Source organism: Triturus cristatus, chromosome 2_1 (assembly GCF_964204655.1).
Source record: "Triturus cristatus chromosome 2_1, aTriCri1.1, whole genome shotgun sequence".
Lineage (NCBI taxonomy): Eukaryota > Metazoa > Chordata > Amphibia > Caudata > Salamandridae > Triturus > Triturus cristatus.
In genome coordinates, this window is record NC_140581.1 from 1,096,949,403 (window position 1) to 1,096,972,877 (window position 23,475).

The window sequence follows — 23,475 nt, forward strand, 5'->3', positions numbered from 1 at the left end:
TATGAGAATTAAAGTGCCCGTCACCTCCCACAGCTGTAAAATATAAAATTTAAAAAAGGCCAAAAATGGGAAGGCTTTGCATTCAGGGTCCAGTGCAGTAATAACTTTGGCACCAGTCGTAATTAGAAACAACTGACCATAAAACAGCTCAGTGGCCACCAGCTGCCCCAGGAACCAGAGAAAAAGCCTTACTCCAGAGCATAGTGGCACCCTCCCCACCGCATGTGAATCTATTAAATGAAGAAGACGTCTGCATGTTTGCTTGGGACGGTAAAACTCTAGGTCGGGTCCTCAGACCTAAAATGCAAATGTTCATCAAAATGGGTTTGTAGATTAGATTGGCAGAAAGGTAATTAAGATGTTTGATAGATGAAAATGGCAAGCAGCAGTAAAGATCCCCATATTCCTCTGGAAACAGCTACGGCCCGCTTGTGACTGAAAATTCATCATTTGATAATGCAAGAATTGGCAAACAGACCATTCTGTGTGAATACATGTAGAATTGTGTGGTGTTATGAAGACAACAATTGCTGTGTGTGTGATTTGTATTTGTGTTGCAGTGTAATGCTTCTCTTCATGTCATTTCCTTCATTGACAGGTGCTCGTTTTACCTGAAGAACCTGAAGAAACGGAGGAAGGGGTAAGAGTCTGTTTCAGAAAAAGGGATGTTCTATCTATCAGCCGCTGTTGTCTGAATTCCCTAGTAATATAATGTATTGCATGGGAGTTCTACATGAATACAGGGAAATGCAAACAGAGGGCAATCAAAGTGAGCGGCCGGCAGAAGAAAATTACTTTTATTCCTGGGAAAACGAAAAAAAGAGAAATTGTTACCAGTGTAAACACCAAATATATATTTTGTTGTGTAGAAACAATTAATGTAACAACCAAAGCAAGATCATACAGCTTTATTCAATGATTAAATGTATGCGTTTGTACTGTAGGAGGTTTCAGGGAGCGCGAAAATGCTACACAGGATCTGAGAGACCGGAGCGATCTATCCAGGTTACCCTCCCTCATGTCAGTCAGGGAATGATAAATATGTATACCTAAGTGCTCGAACATGGTTTGATCCCCGTTATGGTCACCTGGAAGTGTTGGGGGTCTCGATTTTGGAAAGAGGTAGGTTTTAGATTTACTAATCCTCAGTCCTGTCAATCTGGCAAAACAGTCTAGGTGGCGCAGAGAAGTATCAGATCCAGTCATAGCATCCTGTAGGTAAACCAGAAGGTTGTCAGCGTACAGGGAAATAACATGTTGCTGTCGCTCAAGAGACAGCCTCATCCCGTCCAGCTCTCTTCAGAGGACTCTCCGCACCCCAACCAACTGGCTCAGGCAGTGGCCTTGTATGACAACTTTAAATGCTTCGAAACTCACAAAAAAATACCGTAGTGGAGAAGATATCAAAGGTTAATTACAGAAGTGTACAGAACACACACCTTCAAAAATATTAGTTTTTAAAGACGAGAACCCTCACTCACCATGATGGTGACATGCTTCATCATTGGGTCCCCTCTTGCACACAGTGTCCGCAAGGTACACTGTGTGGGCTTCTACTCTCCCTTAGGAGAGGAGCTGAGGTGTTTTTAGCACTCCAATGTGAGTCTGTGAGTGGGGGGCAGAGTGCAAATAATATCAAATGTGATTTAAAACCATCTCTCTAAGGAGAAAAATTATTTATTAGCTCTCCCTTAGGGATGGGACTTAAAATAAGGAGTGTGACGATAGGGATAAGGATTGTGAGTTTCGATACAGGAGTAATACCGTGTGTGGATTAACTCTCCTCTTTGACCTTATCGTGAGATACAACTTTAAATGCTTCCCATTCCATCAGCACCATAGAGGCAGTGTGTACATTTGTGGCAAAGTAGGTCTCTACACAGTAGTCGAGAGATTCCTTAAAGGGGCTGTCTTCTGGTGTCTCAGACCTGAACTTCCACAGGGGGATCAGGGGTCTGACTAACAAAGGCTGGTGGAACATTAGTAACGGGCTATGTTCCAATAAGGTGTGTCCCAGGTATTCAGTGTGTGACTGTCCCATTAATGTCTGTGGAACTAAGGAATGCGTTGAGCCTGGTATGTAGCTGATGTAGGGGGAAAAGAGGGAATATTCCGTATCGGTAACATGCTGTACCCTTCAGGTGTCTACTAGTCCCCAGTGGTGGCTCCACTCTTGAAAACTCATTGACATATGGTCCAGTTGAGTACCGGGGGTTGGGGGGGGGGGTCTAGCGTTACATTCATCACACAGTTAAGGTCACCTCCAAATATCATAGTGCCCGGGCCAGGTCAGCTAGTTGGGCAGTAAGCCCTTGCAGAAAGGACAGCTGGTCATGGTTTGGGGTGTAAATACTACCAATGCTGATGTCTCTACCACTTAACTTCCCTGTAATCAACACATATCTCCCATCCTTATCATTCTTGGTACTTGCAACTTCCAGAGGAACATCTGGACGCACCTATATCAGGGCACCCCTAGCATAGACCGAATAGTTCATTGCGTACATTTGCCCTCTCCACCGCCCATGTAGTTTTTGGGTTTCACTCTGTAAGAGATGCGTTTCATGGAGCAGTGAGATCTGGAACCCTCTCCTCTTCAAATAGCTATGGATATTGTACCTCTTGGCCATTTTTCCCAATCCCCTTATGTTCCATGTAAGGAGTTTAATAATACCTGTTGAGGCTGCCATGTTTAATAGTACTGAGAAACTGCTCAGCCACTCACAACCCCCCCAAACATCCCTCACATGTCTGCAACAACCTTAAATCTGCTGAAAAAACTAGCACATAGCAAAACAACTTCCCGTAACTTATAACTCCCTGAGCCCAGAGTGCCTCGACAACGGTTGGTCGCCCAAACTTCACCCAAGTCACTAACCACCGATGTAGGGCGGGAACCAGCATGGGACCCACCTGTCGGGGGGTGCAGCCAGGAAGGCAAGATTAGCACCCTGCCGTGTTCGCATCAGCCTGGAAATGTGTTATGTGCCAGAGCGGCAACCATATAGTCAACAGGACACAACTCCTCCACATTTTCAGCTGAGAACTGCCATCTTTCAAGTATTTGTCAAATAATGTTGTCAGCGGTTCCAGGGGTAACCTTTGGCAGCACCACGCTACTGTCCCCAGAGGCCTCTGACTCCGAGCCTCCCGTTCCTTGAACCGAGCCCGAGACCCCCTCAGACAAAGTCTCAGCACTATGCATGATCTCAGCCACTGCCTGTAGCGCTGCAGCCCTCTCCTCTGTCTGGGAGGGGCCGGGCTCTTCTCCTGTTGTCTCCACCTCGTTGTCTCTGGGTTTGCCCACCTCCTTGGGCCAGCTTACCATACCTATAAGCCTCAATCCAGTCCCATGCCATTTTGGGATCTTTGCAAAAGTGGGATTGGCCATCCAGCACGATTCGAAGTCGGGCGTGAAACATTAAAGAGTATCGGAGATTTTTATTGCGCTTGGACTTTTTCACCTCTGGATAAGATCCCCTCCTCCTTTGAACCTACGGCATGTAATCCGAGAATATGGAGACCTTGCTGTTGTTCACTGTAAACGGGCCAGTTGTCCATGCCTTTTGCAGGAGCAGGTCTCTTATCTTTATAATGCAGCAGTCTGACCACCACTGGACGTGGAGGGCAGCCCGGCGTCGGGGCCCTGCCTGGTACTCGGTGTGCCCTCCCCAATGTGTAGTATGGGGACAGTCCCTCGGGTGCAACCACCGTTCGAAGCCAGGACTCAAGGTAGCCATTCATGTCTCCCCCTTCCACCTTTTCGGGTAGTCCAAATACACGGATGTTATTCCGTCTGTTGCGGCCCTCCACATATTCCACTCTGCGCTCAAGTACGTCTACTCTGAACTTAAGATCCGAGACCTGGTGCGACATCCCCGCATGCGCTGGGGTCAGTTCCGCTGTGGACGACTCTGCTGTTTTCATCATTTCAGATAGTTTGTGATGTTCAGCACAAAGAAGTCCCAGGTCCACTGAAACCATGCTAATATCCTGATGCAGCGTAGCTTTGGTGTCTGCAATGGCTTCCAGGAAGTTAGCTAGTTGCTTCTGCACTGGATGTACTGGCGTCTGAGCCATGTTCAGTTGTTGTGGGGTCGTCGTCTTGCATTAAAGGAGCTCCCACTGATGTTGTCCTCGCTTTGCCCATGATCGCCTGCGACTGTTCACCAGGCTTCTCCGCTGTTCGTTAATTGTTCGTGGAGCGTCACTACTATATGACTGCCAAGCAAGAAGGAGGAGGGTGCTCTCAACAAAACTCCCCGGGTACCCCGTTATCTTCAGTAGCTGTCTGTGTGTGTAGGTAGAGGCCCCGCCTCAGGCACCCGCGGGCGGCCAGCCACCACCCTGGGTTCTCTATGCAAGACCTTCCGCTCCGCCTCAAGCGTTATTCGTGGGCGGCTCCTGCTCTCCAACCGCCTGTGGTCTGTTAGGGGGAGAGAGGGTGCATCTCAAGGCAGACACCAGACCTCTCACTGTTAAGCTGGGGGTCCCCTCGCCCAGCTCAATTCCGAGGCAGGGGTCAATCCCCCCCCCCCCCCCCCCCCCTGTTTCCAACTCGCTCCAGTGGGTTGGGTCAACCACACCACCCCGGAGACCGTCTATCTCACTCAAGGGCCGCACCAAAGCCCCAGTAGCTCACCCCTTGGTGTTGGGGGGGACCCTCACACCTCAGTCAATGTGGGTCATTTGGGCACGGTATCCCGGGTGCTGTATCGCCCAACCCAGGCAGCCGTTTCCGAGACCTGTGCAGTCAATGCCTGCTGCAGTCCATCATTCCTCCTCTTTTAGGGGTCTCCTGACGCTTTTACCAGTTTCTCTCCTCAGGCTCTCACCTCCCTCTGCGGGGGCAAGGAGTATGGGATTCAGCCAGCCTTCCTCCCCCGAGCAGTTTTCAGAACCCTGGGGGCCACTGAGATAAGATTCCGCCTCTGGCAGGCTCAGCTGATACTCACTGTGCCACAATTTAGTGCCTGCAGCCCAGGTCCGTCTCCATCACTCGAGACCGCCCGGACTGCTCACGTTGCATCCGTCGTTGTGGGAGTTGCCCGGCTGGGAGTCAAAGCATTTGCGGGTGCTCCAAGGCACTCCGCTCCAGTGCGGGCGGCAATCAGCCCCAATCAGGGCCGGTCGCATGCCCAGCCCCCAGATGTTCCGGCTCTCAATTTCTCTGCATCCTGTCCCCTGGGAGCTCTGCCGCGCGACCAGGCCGCCGATTTGTCAAATACCCAGAGGAACGTGTCCGTAGGAGTTGCGCTTCCAGACATTCGCGGCCACCTGGCCGGCTCCAGGAGCTTATTTGCTGCTGCCGATGCGTATTCCAGACTCGAAGATTCTCAGGAGAAATGACGGACTGATGCAGAGCTCTAGACTCACGCGTCCCCTATGTTTGGCTGCTAAGCCACGCCCCATCCTTAATCAATGAAATGTTGTTAAACTCTTGACCTCTCACCCAAACCTCTGCCATTTAGGGCCCGATGTAGGTGGCTAAATACCGATCGGTAACCCCGAAATTCGGAAAGTTTCAGGGTTACCGACCGGTATTTTGCCATTCCTAATGTAGGTGATGATTCGGTAAATACCAACACCCTTATGCATCAACCCAAAATCCAGTCGGTAAAATACCGATTCGGTAATAGCTCCCGGTATTAAGGAAAAAATACCCAATCCCAATGCATCAACCCAAAAGCAGAAATCGCTATTTAAGGAATCCTTAAATAGCGATTCTTTAAATAGGGATTCCTTAAATACCGATTCCTTAAATAGCGATTGCATTTAAGGAATCCCAAAGTGAGATTCCTTAAATGCAATGCATCAAAGTTAAAAAATTAGCGATTTCGCTAATAGGGGGAGCAAATTACCATGAAGATGAACTGCATGGTAATTTGCAAAAACTTTGAAAAATGCACTTTTGTGCATTTTTCAAAGTTTCATGTTGCACACACACATGCCCTTAGAGCATGTGTGTGTGCAACATATGTGCACATATCATTTTCAGGGGTGCAACAGGGTGTCCTTTTGACACCCTGGCACCCTTGAAAGTGCTCCCGCTATTAGCGATTTGGTAATACCGAATCGCTAATACAGACTGGCTTTACATTCATTCCTATGGGCCTCCAAGCCCATAGGAATGAATGGGTAGGTATTCCTTATTACCGATTCGGTATTACCGATTCGGTAATAAGGAATATTAAGGAATCGCTATTTGAATAGCGATTCCTACATGCATAGCCTTTTGCTATTCCTTATTAGCGATTCCTTATTTTTCGCTAATAAGGAATCGCAAATGGCATTGTTGATGCATAGGCCCCCAAATCTGTATTTACCGAATCTGTATTTACCGAATCGGTAAATACAATGCAGAAAGCACATAAAAGAGTGCTGATGTGCTTTAATAATTCGTTAATTACCACCAACTTCAAGTTGGTGGTAATTAACGAATTTCTTTCAAAATTCACTTTTGATTTTTTTTTAAGTGCCATGTGGCACATATCCATGCCCTTAGGGCATGTATGTGCGCCACATGTGCACACAGGCACATTTCAGGGGTGCAAAAGGGTGTCCTTTGGACACCCTGGCACCCTTGAAATACCTCCCGGTATTACCGATTCGGTAATACCGAATCACTAATACAGAATGGCTTTAGATTCATTCCTATGGGCCTCCAAGCCCATAGGAATGAATGGGTAGGTATTCCTTATTACCGAATCGGTATTACCGATTCGGTAATAAGGAATATTAAGGAATCGGTATTTTTTTAAATGTAGCAATAAAGTATGCTTCCTCAAGTGTACATATCGGAAACAGCAGCAGTTTATGTTTCCTCACTTATAAATCCCAGGCAATAGCGGTGCAAGCTTCCCTCCGCTTCCATAACTGCGCATGATTGCAAATGATGGGAGAGCGAAGAATTGTGTGGTGTATTAGAGTGAAGTGTGTGGCTAGTAAAAGATCACGTGTGACATGGTGCAAATCTCAAGGTGAAGGGATGGTGTATGTGTCTTGGTGAGTGATGAAAATACTTGCAAGAGGGAAGAGATAACAACTCATGGTTGTTGAAATTTCTTGCCTACACGTCATGAAGTACTTTTCCAGACCATCCAGGATGACATGGATAAGGGAAGAGAGGCCGGGAGGAGGCAGAGCACGAGTGCCAAAGAAAGGTACAAGCAGTATCTTTGCTCCGCTCCTATCGTCACGCCTTTTGGAGGCTGTTTGCCTCCAAATTTGCCCAAGGGGTGCTCTGCTTTGAATATTTATGTTACAGCAAATACAAAGTAGAGATATTCTTTTTACTGCAACTCAGCACATTTCCTGGTCGTGCCACCCAACATAACAAACACAGCGCACCGCCATTTGTACAGAGTCAACAAAGTCTATGGTCTATTTAAAAAAATGCAATAATTAAAAACTAAAAAAGTATCAAACTCCTTCTGGATGGATCAAACCACGTGAACCACTTAGAGTGCAAATCATCCCAACAGCTTGGTTGTATAGGCTTTGAATACATGTATATTTTATAAGAGCGCGTCGCTTGTGTCCCTGTGTGTGGTCTCAAAGAGAGTTGTTTGTGCCCGAAAACTGCCTTTGTTGGAGATTGTGAACTAGAATCGGCTGTCAGACTCTCTAGTTTCAAAATCTGCAGGTCATAAGGTTCACCAGCCCCCTCTCTCCTCCTACAGTTATGCCCCACCCCTCCTCCTGGCCTCAAGTAGCTAAAAACACACAAAAGATATGCACGCCCGAAACGCTTATCTTTTTGGTATATTCCTAGTTGGATTTAGAGTTCGCCTCCATGTGGGTCCAAATAGGCTTTAATTTGAGAGTGAATGACATTTTTTAACAAAGATGCAAGGCACAATTCAAGTTAGTGGTGCTGTCAGAGTGAAACCATGTTCATACTCACTATGTCCCATGTCGGGAGTTTGTAGTTGTTGCTGCCCTTTGTTCTTGAGCTATCCCTTCTAAATAATTATTTTCTCACCCACGCTGTAGTTTTGGTTCAACTGTTTTTACGTAACTAACTGCGAACCTCATTTCAATGCCTTCTGGGGTTTTTTCCTCCATAGAAAGCCCACAGCCCAGTTGTTACGATGCCCCCTTCAGCCATTCCTCTCTTTTTACAAAACTAAGCATGCTGGGAATTGTAGACCCTTAATTGGAATATCAAAATAAATTATAGAATGAAATAAAATAAATACATTACAAAATAAATAAATAGATTACAAAATAAATTACAATTGATGATAGCTAGTACACTCCTGTATATACCGTGGAAAGGGAAAAGACCAAATGAAAAAGCCAGTACCAGCATAGGAATATACGGATTTACAGGGACGTTGGAACTCGGAAACACAAGCGCTTACTACAACAAGTAGAAGATAAAGTGTGCAGCTCATGAAACGGGCACCCTTCTGAAAGTTTAATTATGTTAAAATTATTAAAAACATGTAGGTGGGTGAGCTGCACCGCAACAATTATAAACAAGCTGTGTGAACGAAGAGCACTTACAAATACTGTGCAGCTGGGAGCAGCGACGTGGGAGGGAACCAAGTTGTGTATGAAGCTGCAATGCCCATACAGTAGGAGGGGCCATCATATCCTGTACATTGTGATGGTCAACCAAAATGTTCTCTTAGTGAAATCGCCGGGGAGGGAACTAACCACACAAAGGAGGGACAGTTGTGCAAATGCACCAATAACAAGCCAGCATTTCTGAATGCCAGAGATAGCAACCAATGGCAATCGGTGGGTGTGCCAAAAACCCACAGAAGAGATACTACAGGTCGAGGGTCAACCTAAAAAGAAGTAGGATCAAGTAGCAAAAAAAAAAATGTAGACCGGGAGCTCATATAAGAAGACCTCCTATAAACAGACTGTGCACTGCATCACCAATTAGTAGGGCGAACTTAAATGGACCAAAGCAATGCCATGCAATTAGGAAGGGTCTTTCACTTTCAATCAAACTGTACTTCATTCGACAGAGCAGGCAAGGTGGTGAACAGTCAAAATATCCAATTTTAATTATCGATATGGCAAAATATCGAGTTTTAAATATCGAGTGGACATAATATTGACTTTCAAAAATATATTTGGTGCAGTATTTCGAAATGCAGGTAAGAAATATTGTTTATCATAATATCGAAGTTAGTAATATTGACAGTCATAATATAGTTGTTAAAAATATCTATTTTTTTTGTGTTCTAAGTTTTAGTATATATGTTAAAAGTATGTATTATTATTGTAATGTATGTTTGAATTTTTTTCAAGTAATGAATTTTATGTTGATTAGTTTTTGCGTAATTTAATTCCGTAGCGGGTTGTGGGTTTATAGGGGAATAGGGTGGGAAGTAATGTAATTATAATATATTTTTTAAGAATGATTTAGAATTAATTATGTTAATTAGTTTTTGCGTAATTTTATTCTGTAGCAGGTTGTGGGTTTATAGGGGAATAGGGTGGGAAGTAATTTAATTGAAATTAATTAATTAATGTATTTAATAATTAATAATGTAGTATTTCATAATTAATCTTGTTAATTAAGTAAATTAATTTATTATTAATTAATTATAAATTGATTAATAACAATTAATAATTAATTGGTAATTATGTTAACTGTTGTTTTTTTATTAATTAGTGATTAATTAGATATTAATTATTAATTTGTAAATATGTTAATTGTGTACTTTTTCAGGAGTAGGTTGAGGGTTGATAGGGGAGTAGGGTAGGAAGTACTTTAGTTTTAATGTAATTTTTATTAATTTTATATTCTATTTATTAAAAGTTATGTTATAGTGTTAATTGTGTGAATTCATTTAGATTTGATGGATATTACATTTTATTGTTAATTGTAATTAGTTAATTAATTGTTAATTAATTATGCTAATTTATTAATATTTTACAATATTGTAGGTGACGTTTATAGGGGGAAATGGTGGGAGGTAATTTAATTTTGAAAAAATAATTACTTGTTAAATAATGTTAATTATGTTGCAGGAGTGGGTATACTAAATTATTCCCCTACGCTATCCCACACTTTCCCTACTGTTACACTTGGTGGAGTTGGAATATTAAATTATTCCCACCTGCTATCCAACACTTTCCCTACTGTTGCACTCACTGGAGTGGGACTAGTAATTTTTACCCACCCGCTATCCAACACTTTCTTTACTGTTGCTCTCATTGGAGTGGGAATAGTACATTTTACCCTCCACCTATCCAACACTTTCCCTACTGTTGCACTCACTGGAGTGGGAATAGTAATTTTTACCGACCTGCTATCCAACACTTTCCTTATTGGTGCACTCACTAGAGTGGGAATAGTACATTTTACCCTCCCGCTATCCAACACTTTCCCTACTGTTGCACTCACTGGAGTGGGAATAGTAATTTTTACCCACCCGTTATCCAACACTTTCCCTACTGGTGCACTCACTGGAGTGGGAGTAGTATTTTTTACCCATCTGCCATTCAGTACTTTCCCTACTGTTGCACTCACTGGAGTGGGAATAGTAATTTTTACCCACCTGCTATCCAACACTTTCCCTATTGGTGCACTCACTGGAGTGGGAATAGTAAATTTTACCCACCCGCTATCCAACACTTTCCCTACTGGTGCACTCACTGGAGTGGGAATAGTAATTTTTACCCATCCGCCATTCAGCACTTTCCCTACTGTTGCACTCACTGGAGTGGGAATAGTAATTTTTACCCTCCCGCTATCCAACACTTTCCCTACTGTTGCACTCACTGGAGTGGGAATAGTAATTTTTACCCACCCGCTATCCAACACTTTCTCTACTGTTCCACTCACTGGAGTGGGAATAGTAATTTTTTCCACCCGCTATCCAACACTTTCCCTACTGTACCACTCTGTGGAGTGGAAATAGTAATTTTATCCTTTACGCTATGCAATATCTTCAGTATTGTTATATTTAATGTAGTGTAAAATATTATTTTTATAAAACATATTTATTTTAATGTTTTAACTTATTATATTTAATTTATTTTTACATTAATATTATAGGTTTATTTATATATGTAATTACATTTTAAATGATGGTTTTTACATTTTATAATTAAAAATATTAATTATTTTTTAATATTATTAAGTTAATATATATAATAAAAAATGAAAATGCATGCTTATTGTTTTTTTACATTACATTTATTATTTATGAATTTTGACGTTTTTTAATTATTTTTAAGTATGTTTTACTTAATTATATTTATTATTTAATTAATTTTATATTACTTTTAAGACATTTAAAAAAGTCGATGTTTTAGCAAACTATATTATTGACAACGATATTTAGGATTCGATATTTTTGTACTTACCTGTTTGTTGATAGGAAGTCGATATTCTGTTACTCGATATTTTCTCATCGATATTCTGCTCCTCGATATTCTGTCAGTGATCTGGCAAGGTAAAGAGGATCCCACATCATGGAGATTTCAATTCGGACCAGGCTTGCAGCTACACCACGTCAATTGCAAAATCCTATGAAGGAATGGGAATGCAATCCTGTTGGAAAGCTGCATATAGGGGGATCCACCTTCAAATTCCCTGTGCAAGACTGATGCTTTTATCAATCAATGTATGTCGCTCCAGCTGGGGATCGGATTTCAGGACTGGTCTTTGCAGATTTTGTAACTTTAAGAGGGAGCCTATGCTTCACCTGCTTTGCCACTGCCAGAAATGTGTTCATGCACAACGCACCTCGCTGAAGCCAATGCTCTTGAGATTTGGGATTTCCACTTGTAAGGACGCTTGGAACTTCTGTTTGACAACTGGCATGCCGATGGACCTGCTTTGACAAGTGTATGGATTTAATTTTTATTTCCATCAAACTTTGAGTGCAGGCCGCAGGCACATCTTGATCATGGTCACGGCTGCTCTGAATATCATATTTCTTTTATGTTTTTATTTGTTTTTAAACTGCTCTTGCTTGCACTATGTAAAACTCTGGGCACTTAACCACATATTTTATCCGGGTATAAACTATCCCATGCAATGAGATTGTTTGTGATTTTATCATTTACATGTACCACTTTAAATTAATTGACACACTCAGTATCAACCTTTACTATCATCCCGCGCATGAGTTGGTGTTTATCAGCACTGGTCTTGTCTGCAGGGCAGGAGCTGCTAAATGAAGATAACCTCTTAAAGGCACTGCACCTTGAAGTTCACACCACGTGTATTTCTAATCCTGCTGCTTGCTGGAGGATGGTGTATTCTGAGACATGGCAACCCTACCCTGCCTTTTGCCACTGTGCCATCCTGTGCCTTTCTTGCAAATGCCCTCTGATTGCCTGTCTGGGCACCCCAGCCCTCTGTGTCTCACATGGTCTCTACCATCATCAGCTGCCCTATGCACTTAAGATACACACCCTCCCCTGCGTTGTCAACTGTGAACCATAATTGCTTTGTTGTGCCTCACTACAGGCGAGAATGAAGAGTAAGGTAGGGCCTTCACAGTGATGGCTGCCAATTCATTGAATGTCTTGCCTGCGAAGTTTGGAGCGGAAAAACATCAGCCAGTCTTTTCCAAAAATGTGAGTGTGGTTGTTTAATTTGCAAATGGTCAACCAGAATATTCTGTTTGGCTACTATTTTGTTCTTCAGCACCAAGAAACTCCGGTGTATGTGCAAATATAACGTGACTCTCCCACTATGGTAAAATAAATATATATTCTTTCCACTCTGTTTCTGAAAGCCGGTAAGGAGGTGATTTTGCTGCACCGCACTTACCCATATTTAAAAAAAACCTCATGTTTTTGGTTATATTCTCAGGCCCCTGTAGAGCAAAGAAAAAACTGTAGCTATAACATCTCCAGTGGGAAAGCCAGTAGGCCTGGCGTTGGTGCCGGCCTTTTTGCTTTGCCAATGCTTGTTTTGTCTTGTTTTTTCAGAACTTTATTGTTGGAAAGCTTCTGGGCCCTCTTCAGTTTAAAAAAAAAAACATTAGCTAAAAGCAATAATATTTTTGCGGTCTTCAAAAGCACACACTGCCAAAGTAGTCCTTGGCACGGAAGGCCACTACTTTCTGTGTGGGGATGTTTCTTGTGAAAGATAAGAATGCTGTAACTCAAAGTGAAGTCGTCCAGTGGCAGAAGTGGACTGGCCCATTGCCCTATGCTGTATGGTCTAGAGGGCGAAAGAAAAATTGAATAACACAAAAACAGACCAACGGATGAAGAGGGCTGACAGAGAGCCCCATTAAGTAATAAATTATATGTCTAAGTTTATTACAAAAAAAAGATTTCGGCTAAAGTCAGACCTAAAAAGGACTCGGCTCTGGGGCCGACCCATAATACTAGGGCTGGACTGGGAACACAAACCAGCCCGGGCAATTCAGTTGGAGGGGGGGCAGGGGCAGGGGAAGCCGGGTGCTAGTTTAAAGCACTGCTGCCGCTTTTGTTACAAGGGACCGATATTGCAGGACTACTGCTAAACCGGCCCTCAGTGACAAAAACACCCCCACCGCTCCAAAGCCGGCCCCCACCCTTCCAGCCCACCAGGAAATACCCAGTGCCCGCTAGGGCCAATCCGGCCCGCATAACACTAAGGTCTAAACGATATCTTATTAGAAATTAGCAATCAAATCATCCTCCAAGATGTTTGCTGATCTATAGAGTGATTTCATGCTATGTAGTCATCACGGGTCTTAGTACTGTTGTCTATCTATCTCTGAGAAGCGTTTGTAATTTCGGTGGAGCACTAGGGAAAATAGGTTTTGTGTGGGAAATGTTAACATCATAATAGCCGAATGAATGTAGGCTTTGCTGAATGCTGCTGTGATAGAGTTTTTAGGATAAGGCTCAATGTATAACAATTTTAGCATGCAATAATTTCTTCTGTGACTGCTCTGATTTGCAGGCAGTTACCCTTGCTCTGCGGTGCCCAAGTGGACGCGTCTTCAGGAGAAGGTTTCTCAAGACGTGCGACTCTCAAGTAAGTAATGTGCTGGTAATGTACTGGTAATAACGCTAAAGTGGGATAGGTTGCTCTTGGTCAGAAGCCAGAATGGTGGATCAGAAAATTGGGGGAGAACTGAAGGGAGGCTCTGCTGTCAAGAGCCCATCAGATTTGAAAATGTACTTAAAAAGAACCAAAGACTAATTCCGGTAGCTATACCCAGATTTCATATTTAAGATCTTCGTTTTCTTGATTCTGCAAATAAGTCATTACTGGCTTCTCATGAGTGAGCTCAGTATGCAGTTCTCACTCATTAGGCATAGAGCAATTTTGGACCCTCAAATTTGTTGTAAGTATTTTACTAAAAAAAAATAGAGTGCATTGTTTGTGACTTTTTGAGAAAACTACTCGTATGAAAAGCAATGCTCCGCACTTTGATTTTTAGTTTTAGCTGAATCACTGCTTTAAGTCTCGACCCTCCTCTTGATCAGAAGTAAGGGATTGCTGTAAAAATTGCAAGTCTTTGACCGTGCCATCCTAATCATTAGCTGCCAGAAGTGGGGGGGTGTCTCTGCCTCCGACGCTGGAGGAGTGGAAGCGGGACCTCGACTGGTGCCAACGCGCAGAAGAAACGGTATACAAAAGCAGGGGATCCGCTAAAAGGTCGCAGAGAACATGATCAGTCTCAGAGTATTTTTTCTCACCGAGACAAATCTATGGAGCTCATCTATTCTGTTAATTTGAAGTGACAGCTTCAGTGGAATGAGAAAACAGCATGTTGGATTTACTTTAGTTGATCATGCTGTGCTGTGTTAACGTATGTCTTAACTTACCAAGATACTGCTTTTTTTATAAAACTGGGTTGGGAGGACCCCTTTTTCAAATATAACTTTACGGCTGTCTAGGGCCAGACATTGGCTCCCCCAACCCCAGTAATGCAAATAAGCGAATAACTGTGAATTGTGCCTGCAAATTTAGTGCCCAGAAATTTTACCGAATTTGCTGCAGAAATACACATCTTTTGTCATACCAGTAGACAGGGAAAGCCGGTGCAGTGCTCAGAAAATCTTTGGTTATTCCCTTTGCCTGCAAATCTCTACTGATGGTGGTAATGCAACCAACGAAATGTTGTACACTGTACTACTGTAGCAGACTTGGTAAACTGACATTTCTAAGCTGTTACATAATGCAGCAAATTTTGTGCCATCAGAGTTGGGCCATTGGAAGTAAATAACGAGGAAGGTTAAAAGACTAAGTGCTGCAGTGTTCAGCGACTAATCTTTGAATTACTCCATTATATGTGCCCAAAATAGTTTGTTATAGTTTGCCCATTCATGAAATTCGATACCCTACAATCTACCATTTATTTCGAAAATTGGGATCTGATTTGTCCAAATCGTTTAATGCAGGTTAAACATCTGTTATCTACTATAGTGTCACTTTAGTCATACCTCCCTTATCGGGTCGCTCATTCCGTTTAAGTAATTAGTAGGTCGCAAAGATGTCTTGTTCCTTAAGTTAGTAGAGTAGGATCAGTCACAAGTTTCAAGTGAAACTTGTGACTAGGTTCATTCGTTTGTCTTCTGGGGTTGGTTCCAGATGACTGCCAAGATCTGGAACCTACCTGGGGATACATTGTCTCTATCCAGTTAAAATTACGGGACACCAGTCTTGATTTTACACTACTTTTTTGCTCAGTCCTACTTCCATTCTTGAGGCCTCTCTGTTGTTATATTTTTCTTATTGACTACAGAGTTTCACCTTAGAGGCGCTATAGGGAGCAACAGCCACATAGTAGACTCGAGCCATGCAAAAGTTAGTGAGATCAGTGAAAGAGTATTTAAGGTTTTTCGAAAGAAAAAAAATCGTTTGTCGAGCATCTAATTCCTGAAGGGAGAAAATGCTACAAGGGGAAGAACCAAAAAGTGTCTTCCTCCAGTTCTAGCCATTCTTAAAAAAGTGGACTTTTGCGAGACCTGTATTGGCAAACCACAGGTTTTTCTGGGGTATACATCAGACCAACCACCTGTAAGATTGTACATGGATTACCAGACTTTACCCTCTGTGTCACACAGAGAAATTTAAAGGCAATTCTTTTCTCATTAGGTAGCCTGTGTGGCCTGTCAAGAATATGGGACACTCGAGTAAAGCTGGGGGTCCCTTCTACTAATCTAGCCACATTTGTTTGAAGTAATTTTATGAGGCCTTGGCAAGCACATGATGCTTCTTTTTAAGGTCTGCATCAGGTTTTATTTTCAGGTTTCTTACCACCTTCTTTCTGTAGGGTGGGACTCCAACCCATCACTTCAAGGAGGTTATCACTACTTCAGATGTCCATGCTTTCACCTACTTCTAATACTCCTGCCTTTTCTTAATTTATTTACAACCAAACTTGTATATAAACTGCCCAGCAGCATTGCGCACCATGAAGACAAATTACTTGTCGAACTAAGTTTGTGAAAAATTACTGTATTAGAATTAGTGTTATCCCTTATTCTGAACATTGAATGTACTTTGGCTGTGCTCACGAGGCATATGTAAATTTGTTATTTATAATAATGTTATAAATTAAATAAAGAAGTAGGGTGAGATCACAGAATTCTGGGGTGATGAAGACTCTTGAAGAAAAAGTCGATATGAAGACTCCTGTTCGACCATCCAAACATGACTCAAAGAATGATAGTGCCATCTTCGCAGTCCTAATCTGTCTGAGTGTGGAGATCAGAATGCTGTGGCCAATAGAGTCAAATGCTACTGATCAGTTTAATACAAAGAAGGACACCGACACTGTCAGAGCTTCTAGTTGGCCTAAAAACAGTTGAGCATAATTCAAGGCATCCATGTTCTTCGAAAAGGAGTTCAGTTAGAGGGCCACATGGTGTTCAAGTGTCTTTGCCGTGTCCAGGGTACAAAAGCTAATACTGTAAGTTGGTGGTTCTGCCAGGCCTAGCCCAGAATTTTTCAAAAGATTCAGAACCATTGTATCTTTAAGCAAGGCTGGTATTCTGCCTTGTTGTAAAGAGGTGTTTATGATGTCACACACCTAAGGGTCAGAGGTGGCATCCATGCATGTAAATTGGCACATGCGGCAGGGATCAAGAAGAAATAAAGATTTGAGTGAAGATATTGCTTTAACAGTCTCTTCCACCTTCCACCATCTTATTTCACAGTTGTATTACAGGATATTTTTATATAGATACTCTATAAGTCGTATACAAGCATTGGTGTATTTTCCATCATGCATGTGGTTACATTTGTAGATCTAGCCATTGACAATTGGATACTCTGAAGTTTCAAAAGCTATCACAACTTAATTTCTCACACTGCTGAATTTCAATTTGCAGCATGGGCTTGGTGGTCCATGTTCTGAAGAGTCCTTTCAACACTTTGGAAATAGGCAAATTCCTTGTCCTAACATTGCATGTCCAAAGTTTCTACACAGCAGTGCTCTCGAAAAATGACTTGCTGCAAGTGGAAATAACGGCCATCATGTTCATAATATAAGGGCTTCCATTTTCTCCAAGGAAAGGACAGTTGTCTCAAAAAGGCATGGGATTTGAATCCAGATAGTCCTATAATTTACACCAAAGAGTAATATAATCCAAGGTTGCGTTGTCTTTTCACAATACTTTAGTTTGTACTGATCTAGTAGAGTGACTTGCTTAAAGTTACATTTTATATACATTACATTTATATTAAATCCTAATTTTTGTTTCTTATCTTTCAAGGTATTGCTGGATTGGATGATGAAGCTGGGCTATCATAGTTCCATTTACACGTTATGTACACCCTATCCAAGAAGAAATCTTGAAATTGAAGAAGGGCTGAGCCTAGAGGACGTTGGCATAAGCACAGATTCTGTTTTCATTGTTGACCAAACCGATGCTTGAAACTACTGCATGTGTGAAGGTGGAAACCGGAAATCTGTAAATGCTATTTTGATCGGGGAAGTGAATGTCAGAAAAGGTGTCATTTAGGAAATTCATAACAATGGCACAATCCAGTGAATTGGAAGAAGTTTCTATCAGTGAAATTATTTTGTGTGGTTATACGGTTCAGGGGCATTAAACAGTATAACTGGAGAAGGAGTACCTTATGTGAATCACTGTTTATGGGAAGCACACCATTTACATTCCCTGATATCACAGTTTGGCTTTTACCAGTGAAATACATACTGATATATTTTACATTATCAACATGGATATTTTAGGTTTAAATCCAAAGCACGGTATTCTAAATATTGGGAGACAGACGGATGGAATCATGTGTCTCCCTAGCCTAGATTGTAACAGGATATTTTAGGGTTAAATTGCAAGGCTCGGTTTTTTAAATGTTAGGAGATAGATTGGTGGAATCATGTGTATCCCAGGCCTAGCTTGTAACAGGATGCTGGTGTCCTGTGCAAGTCTAAGGAGATTTTTGGGATTAATCCAATTCTTTGTTGTTCTTTTGGGGGTGATATTCATTTGTGTGTTGTCTTTCCAAAAGGAAGGGTGAACATTTTGTCTTGGGTTCTCCTGGATTTGCTCCTGGAGTAAATATTTTCTTAACTGTTCTGAGGGAGGGTGAGTTTTATTTAATAAAGACACAAAATCTAATATGAGATTATATTGTATTTTTTAATGAACGTTTACTAGCAAAAATAAAGCGAACATGCATTCAATGAAATTCAGTACACCTCGAGTTTTTCTGTGCAAGTTAACGAGGATAAGAATAGAGGTGCGGAAGCAGCCATTAACATCCATGTCGACATGTTTGAAGATAACTCAAAGCGAGAGGTGACACTGTGTAAGAATTGATAGGCATGGGTAAACAGGAAAGCAGGACGATATTGTTTTAAATCTTTAATCATGTATACAGACACATTTATATCCTCGTGACATGACCGCTATGGCTAGAGATCAGCAATAGGCCAGTGGTTGGTAGGACAGTGAGGTTGGCGGCCAAGCCCGGGCCCAAATACCGCAGCTACCTCCATTGTTGATCTCTCCACATAGCATTTTAGGACCTTGTGTGTAGCAGGCGCTTGGCCCATTCTCAAACGTGGGGTACCACGGTCATCGGGAAAGGTGAGGGAATGCTGGGTTGTAGAAAATTTGTGGATATCTGCAGATTTAAGAACTTCCAGCACAGAAATGTGAGGAAAATGTTTGTTTTTTGGCAAAGTTTGTGATTTGCAGGGACTTCTGGGTAAAAAAAAACCTTGTGAGATCCACGCAAGCCACAGCACCTTGGACTCTACCGGGTGTCTAGTTTTAAGAAATGTCTAGGTTTGGAAGTTTCCCTGGTTGCAGGCAGATCCCAGGCCAAAAATCCACAACTACCAGCATTACAATAAAAACATCTGCTTTGAGTGAGAAATATTGATTCTCCATGTTGCATTTTGAGGCCTATCTTATTGTAGGTGCTGTGCCCATTCACACAAACGGGGTACCATTTTTATCCAGAGATGTATGGGAACACTGAGTGATTTGAAATTTGTGGATCACAGCAGATTCCAAAACTTTCCCTCACAGTAATGTAATGAACATGTTATTTTAGCCATTCAGAGAAGTTTGCTAGGAATTATGGGAAAGTGAGTGCAGTCAATGCAAGTTACACCTCCCTGGATTTCTAAGAGTGTTTAGTTATAAAAAATGTGAGGGGTTGTTTTTGTTCCTTCAGTGTCCATCTACTACTGAAGTTCACATTTATATAACAATTGGTAAGTGCTAGGTTCAAAGAGCAAATGCTAATAACAGTATCAGAGTATTGAAACCATAATTACTGGAGGTAAGCTGTAAAGCCACGTCAATACATCAGCCACTTTACGTACCATTCACATGCCTTTCTTGCGCCACACACAGTGCCATTCATACCGCCAGCCAAATACAACACAGCACTCACATCAACATACCACCGCGATGCAAGGGCCTATCAAATTCATACGTTACTCCACTTCTCACTCAGTCATCAACCAACTTGTATACACACCACAAGAAAACCTCTGTGTACATATGGGCAGGCATGTTGTAAGCTGGGGTCTTGACAAGTTTCACAACATCCAAAATGAAAAGAAACCTAGACTGTTTTACTACCTGTCAGGTATCTGCCTCCCTCAAGGTCTGAGTGATACCAAATGTGTGCCAAGGAAACCTTTACTAACACCCCTTATAACAGCCAGATGAGGCTCAGAAAAACATGTCTTTAGGTCATCTTTAGCACACTTGATGTGCTAAAACCAACTCCTTCCAGTTTTTTAATGTAAGCTGGTGGATGGCTCAGGATTTCTTCGGGACGTGCCTTACATTCCTTGAACTCTGTGAGCATATCCATCTTTGCATCTAAGGTAAACATGCTGGGGAAGACTGCCCTGAGTTGCCTAAAGAGCATGTCCAAAACTACTAAGGGTGTGGGTTTTTGGCACACAGGCTTCTCTGAGACAACGTGGTGTATGTCACGTCCACTGTTATGTGCATTACTGTGACTGTAATGCACTCATTAAACGACGGAAAGAACATCTACCACGTTTAGACAGAAAATGAACATGGCAAACAGGCTACAAATGTGACCTTTGTGTAGTGTTGGGTGGGGTCTTCTGTGTGTCTCTCGTACCTTGGCTATCTGCCTTCTACTTATGTGATTTCCCTGTGAAAACATACCTAGGCTAAGCTTTTACCACATTTTCTTGTGTCTGTCTCCTTCAGTCCTATTACTGTATAAGTGCCAAGCAAACGTTTAGTAACACCTTCCATGTTAGCCACTTGAGGCACCGGAAGACGTGTCTTTCATGTGTCTTAGTGCACTCACTGTTCTAAATCCAACTCCTTCCATTTTGTGGATGTAAGCTGTAGGGTGTCTGAGGATAACTTCGGGACTTTGCTTACATTTGTTAAACACAGTGAGCATATCTACCTTAAAGGTAAACATGCTGTGTTACTAAGGGCATTGGCTTTTAACGCACAGAGTACTCCATGACAACATGGCATATGTTTCATCGATCATTTGTGCAGTGCTTTGAATATAATGCGCTTGTCATAGGGTGAACAAAACTTCAACCATGTTCTGATGGTGGATGATGGTGTCTAGCAGGCTATAAGCAAGTCCAAGATTTTCTCAGCTAGTAGCAGCAATTTAGAAACACTGCTTCCCTAGTCAAGCAGTGGTCCATGGGAATCCTGTATATATGCACAGCCAGTGGAAGGCATGTACTCTCATTAAGGCAGCTCCACCTCTGTCAATTTCCCAGTACTTCTCTTTGCTATTGTACAACTTAAAGCAAGTTGAAAACATAGGCTGCTTGAGGAGGGCACTGGAGATATAATAACGATTGTCCTGCCTCTATCTTTGTTAAAGAAAACTGCAACAAGAACATGATCGAGTCTTTCTCTCTGTTGCTGGAACGCAGTCATCAAAGTACAGATCCTGCTGTAGGAGAGTAGGATCTGCTTCACATGGGTACCCCCACTTTTTGCTGGTGTTTCACTGTTTTTCGACCTTAGTCTGGCTGTGGCCCTGCTAATCAGGACCATAGCCTAGCTGCTTCCTCTCTAAAATGGTTTGCATGTACATTAGGTACATATCTAATTGGATTCTGGAGTGCCTTATAAGCCCCTAGTATATGGTATACTATGTACCTAGGGCATAGGTACCTCAGAGGCCTACCAGGGGCTGGAGCATGTATTATGCCACCCCTGGGAAGCACTCCAAAATGGCACCACAGGTCTGCTACTGCAGCCTGGGTAAGGGTGTGCTTGTACCCCTTACAGTGGTATAGGCTACCTATATCCACCTATACATACAGCATATAAACCTTTAAGTCACTCCTGTGGCAGGCCTTGACAATCCTGAAGGCAGAGTGCTTGGTTTTGTGTGAGAGGGTGCCCAAGCATGAGCTGAGCCCCTCTGCAGCTTTTGGAAATACTTCCTTATGGCTGTTCTGTGACACAGCCATACCATATACTCTTAAGTGCATTATAACCTCGCGGTAAATGCTAACTTTGGAATGGCTGCATCAAAACATGTTGTGTTTTGTGTCAAACATCTTGGAATACTACCACACCCCCCCCCCAGCCAGTTCTGGCGGCGGGTGTAGTATTCCACCCTTCTAGAGGGAGAGACATGTTCACACTGGTCAAACTCGGTAGGACTTTCCTGAGCCCTGGCATCACAAAATGGATGCCTCTGCCACAGACATAGGTCTGGCCTCCTGCTGCTGACCGAAACTCCGGCACTGGAGGCCTGGACAATAGGTTTCCTGTCGAAGGGAGGTGTAACCACCTCCCCAGACAGGCAGATGTGTATTGGGGCTGGGCGGGAGCACTCTCTGGTGCTTTGAAGTCCTGCACTGGGGGCACGTTTGCTGTCCCTGTGCAAAGTCCTGTTCAAACCGGTTGCAGGGGCTACCTGCCCCTGCCCTGGCACGAAACTGAACAAAGGAAATGGGTGTAACCACCCCTCTTTCCAAACCCTCTCGTAGGTGGGTCCCTAGAGTATGTCCAACCCCCAAACTTAGTATAAGTATGGGAACCCAGTCCTTGTGACATTAGATTACCCTGGACGAAACTCTGCAACATATATCCTGGACCTTCGACTTCCTATTTCGACTAGAAGACGGAAGAAATCTCCCCTGGGGTCAAGGAGTGACTCCCCTGCTTGGCAGGCACCAAAGAAGCAGCTGACCGGTCTGCATCGCTGAAGCTCCCGCCGGACGCCGCAGTCTTTGCATCACCAGAGGTGGATTTCCAGACTTCCCCGAGGCTACCCTGAGTCCACAGCAAAGCTGAGGCCCGGGGGTGATGTGGAACCGTGACCCCTGGACACCATGAATTTTTGCAGCAACACTATCTTCTGGGACTTCCTCGAAGTTGTGCTTTTGGCTCCGAGTAGCCCCAGCCCCTTGAGCACCTCCTGCACCGAAGATTGCTGGCCTCCACCCCACGAGTGACCCGTGGGCCAGTTTCAAGTGCGACAGCTCGAGGTTCCTTCGCGATCACTAGCCCGTTGGCTAGCAGGGCCCCATGAAGGCAACTCCTCTTCTAATTGAGCTTTCCTGGTTGCTCCAGACGTGCCCTGACTTACCCTTGCTGGGAAAGTCCCTCAGACCTTGCCGGTCTGCACCGCAGTCCTTTCTCTGAATTCCTGTGACTTGCCGTTGCCAAGGCTTGTTGGGTCCAATCTGGTCGCCGACACCGCAGCACTCGACAGACTTCGTGGGACAGCTCGAATCCGGCTCGTGGACTTCGTCGACGCCTCCTGGACCTTGTGGCTGAAGAGTCAAGACACCCATCAACTCACCTGAAGCACCCGATATCTGTGGGCATTGGTCCATCCTGCCCTCGGTCACAGGCTAGTGACCCAGACTCTGTCCCCTCTGCTTTCAGGTTCCTTCCATCCTAGATCCAGGCTTGGATCTCTTCGGACACTTCTCCTCTTCACGGCAGCAGCAGTTCTTTGCAGGCTTCCATTGCAATCGACTACGCGACCCGACACCAAAAGACACCTATGCACCCGGCTTCCCTTGGTGAGGTAACTCGAGTACTCCGGTGCTCCCGTGGGTGCTAGCCCTAGAACTT

The 23,475-nt window shown here is 43.3% G+C and overlaps 1 protein-coding gene across 2 annotated transcripts in view; it reads left to right on the forward strand.

Moving 5' to 3' along the window:
• Positions 1–18,589, forward strand: part of UBXN8 (UBX domain protein 8) — a 241,543-nt gene extending 222,954 nt beyond the window's left edge. For both annotated transcript variants that reach the window (XM_085636490.1, XM_085636489.1), the window contains 3 exons: positions 599–640; positions 13,883–13,957; positions 17,650–18,589. In XM_085636490.1, the coding sequence (XP_085492616.1) occupies positions 599–640; positions 13,883–13,957; positions 17,650–17,811 (279 nt within the window). In that variant the 3' untranslated portion in view covers positions 17,812–18,589. The remainder of the gene's footprint in view (positions 1–598; positions 641–13,882; positions 13,958–17,649) is intronic.
• Positions 18,590–23,475: the final 4,886 nt, after the last annotated feature.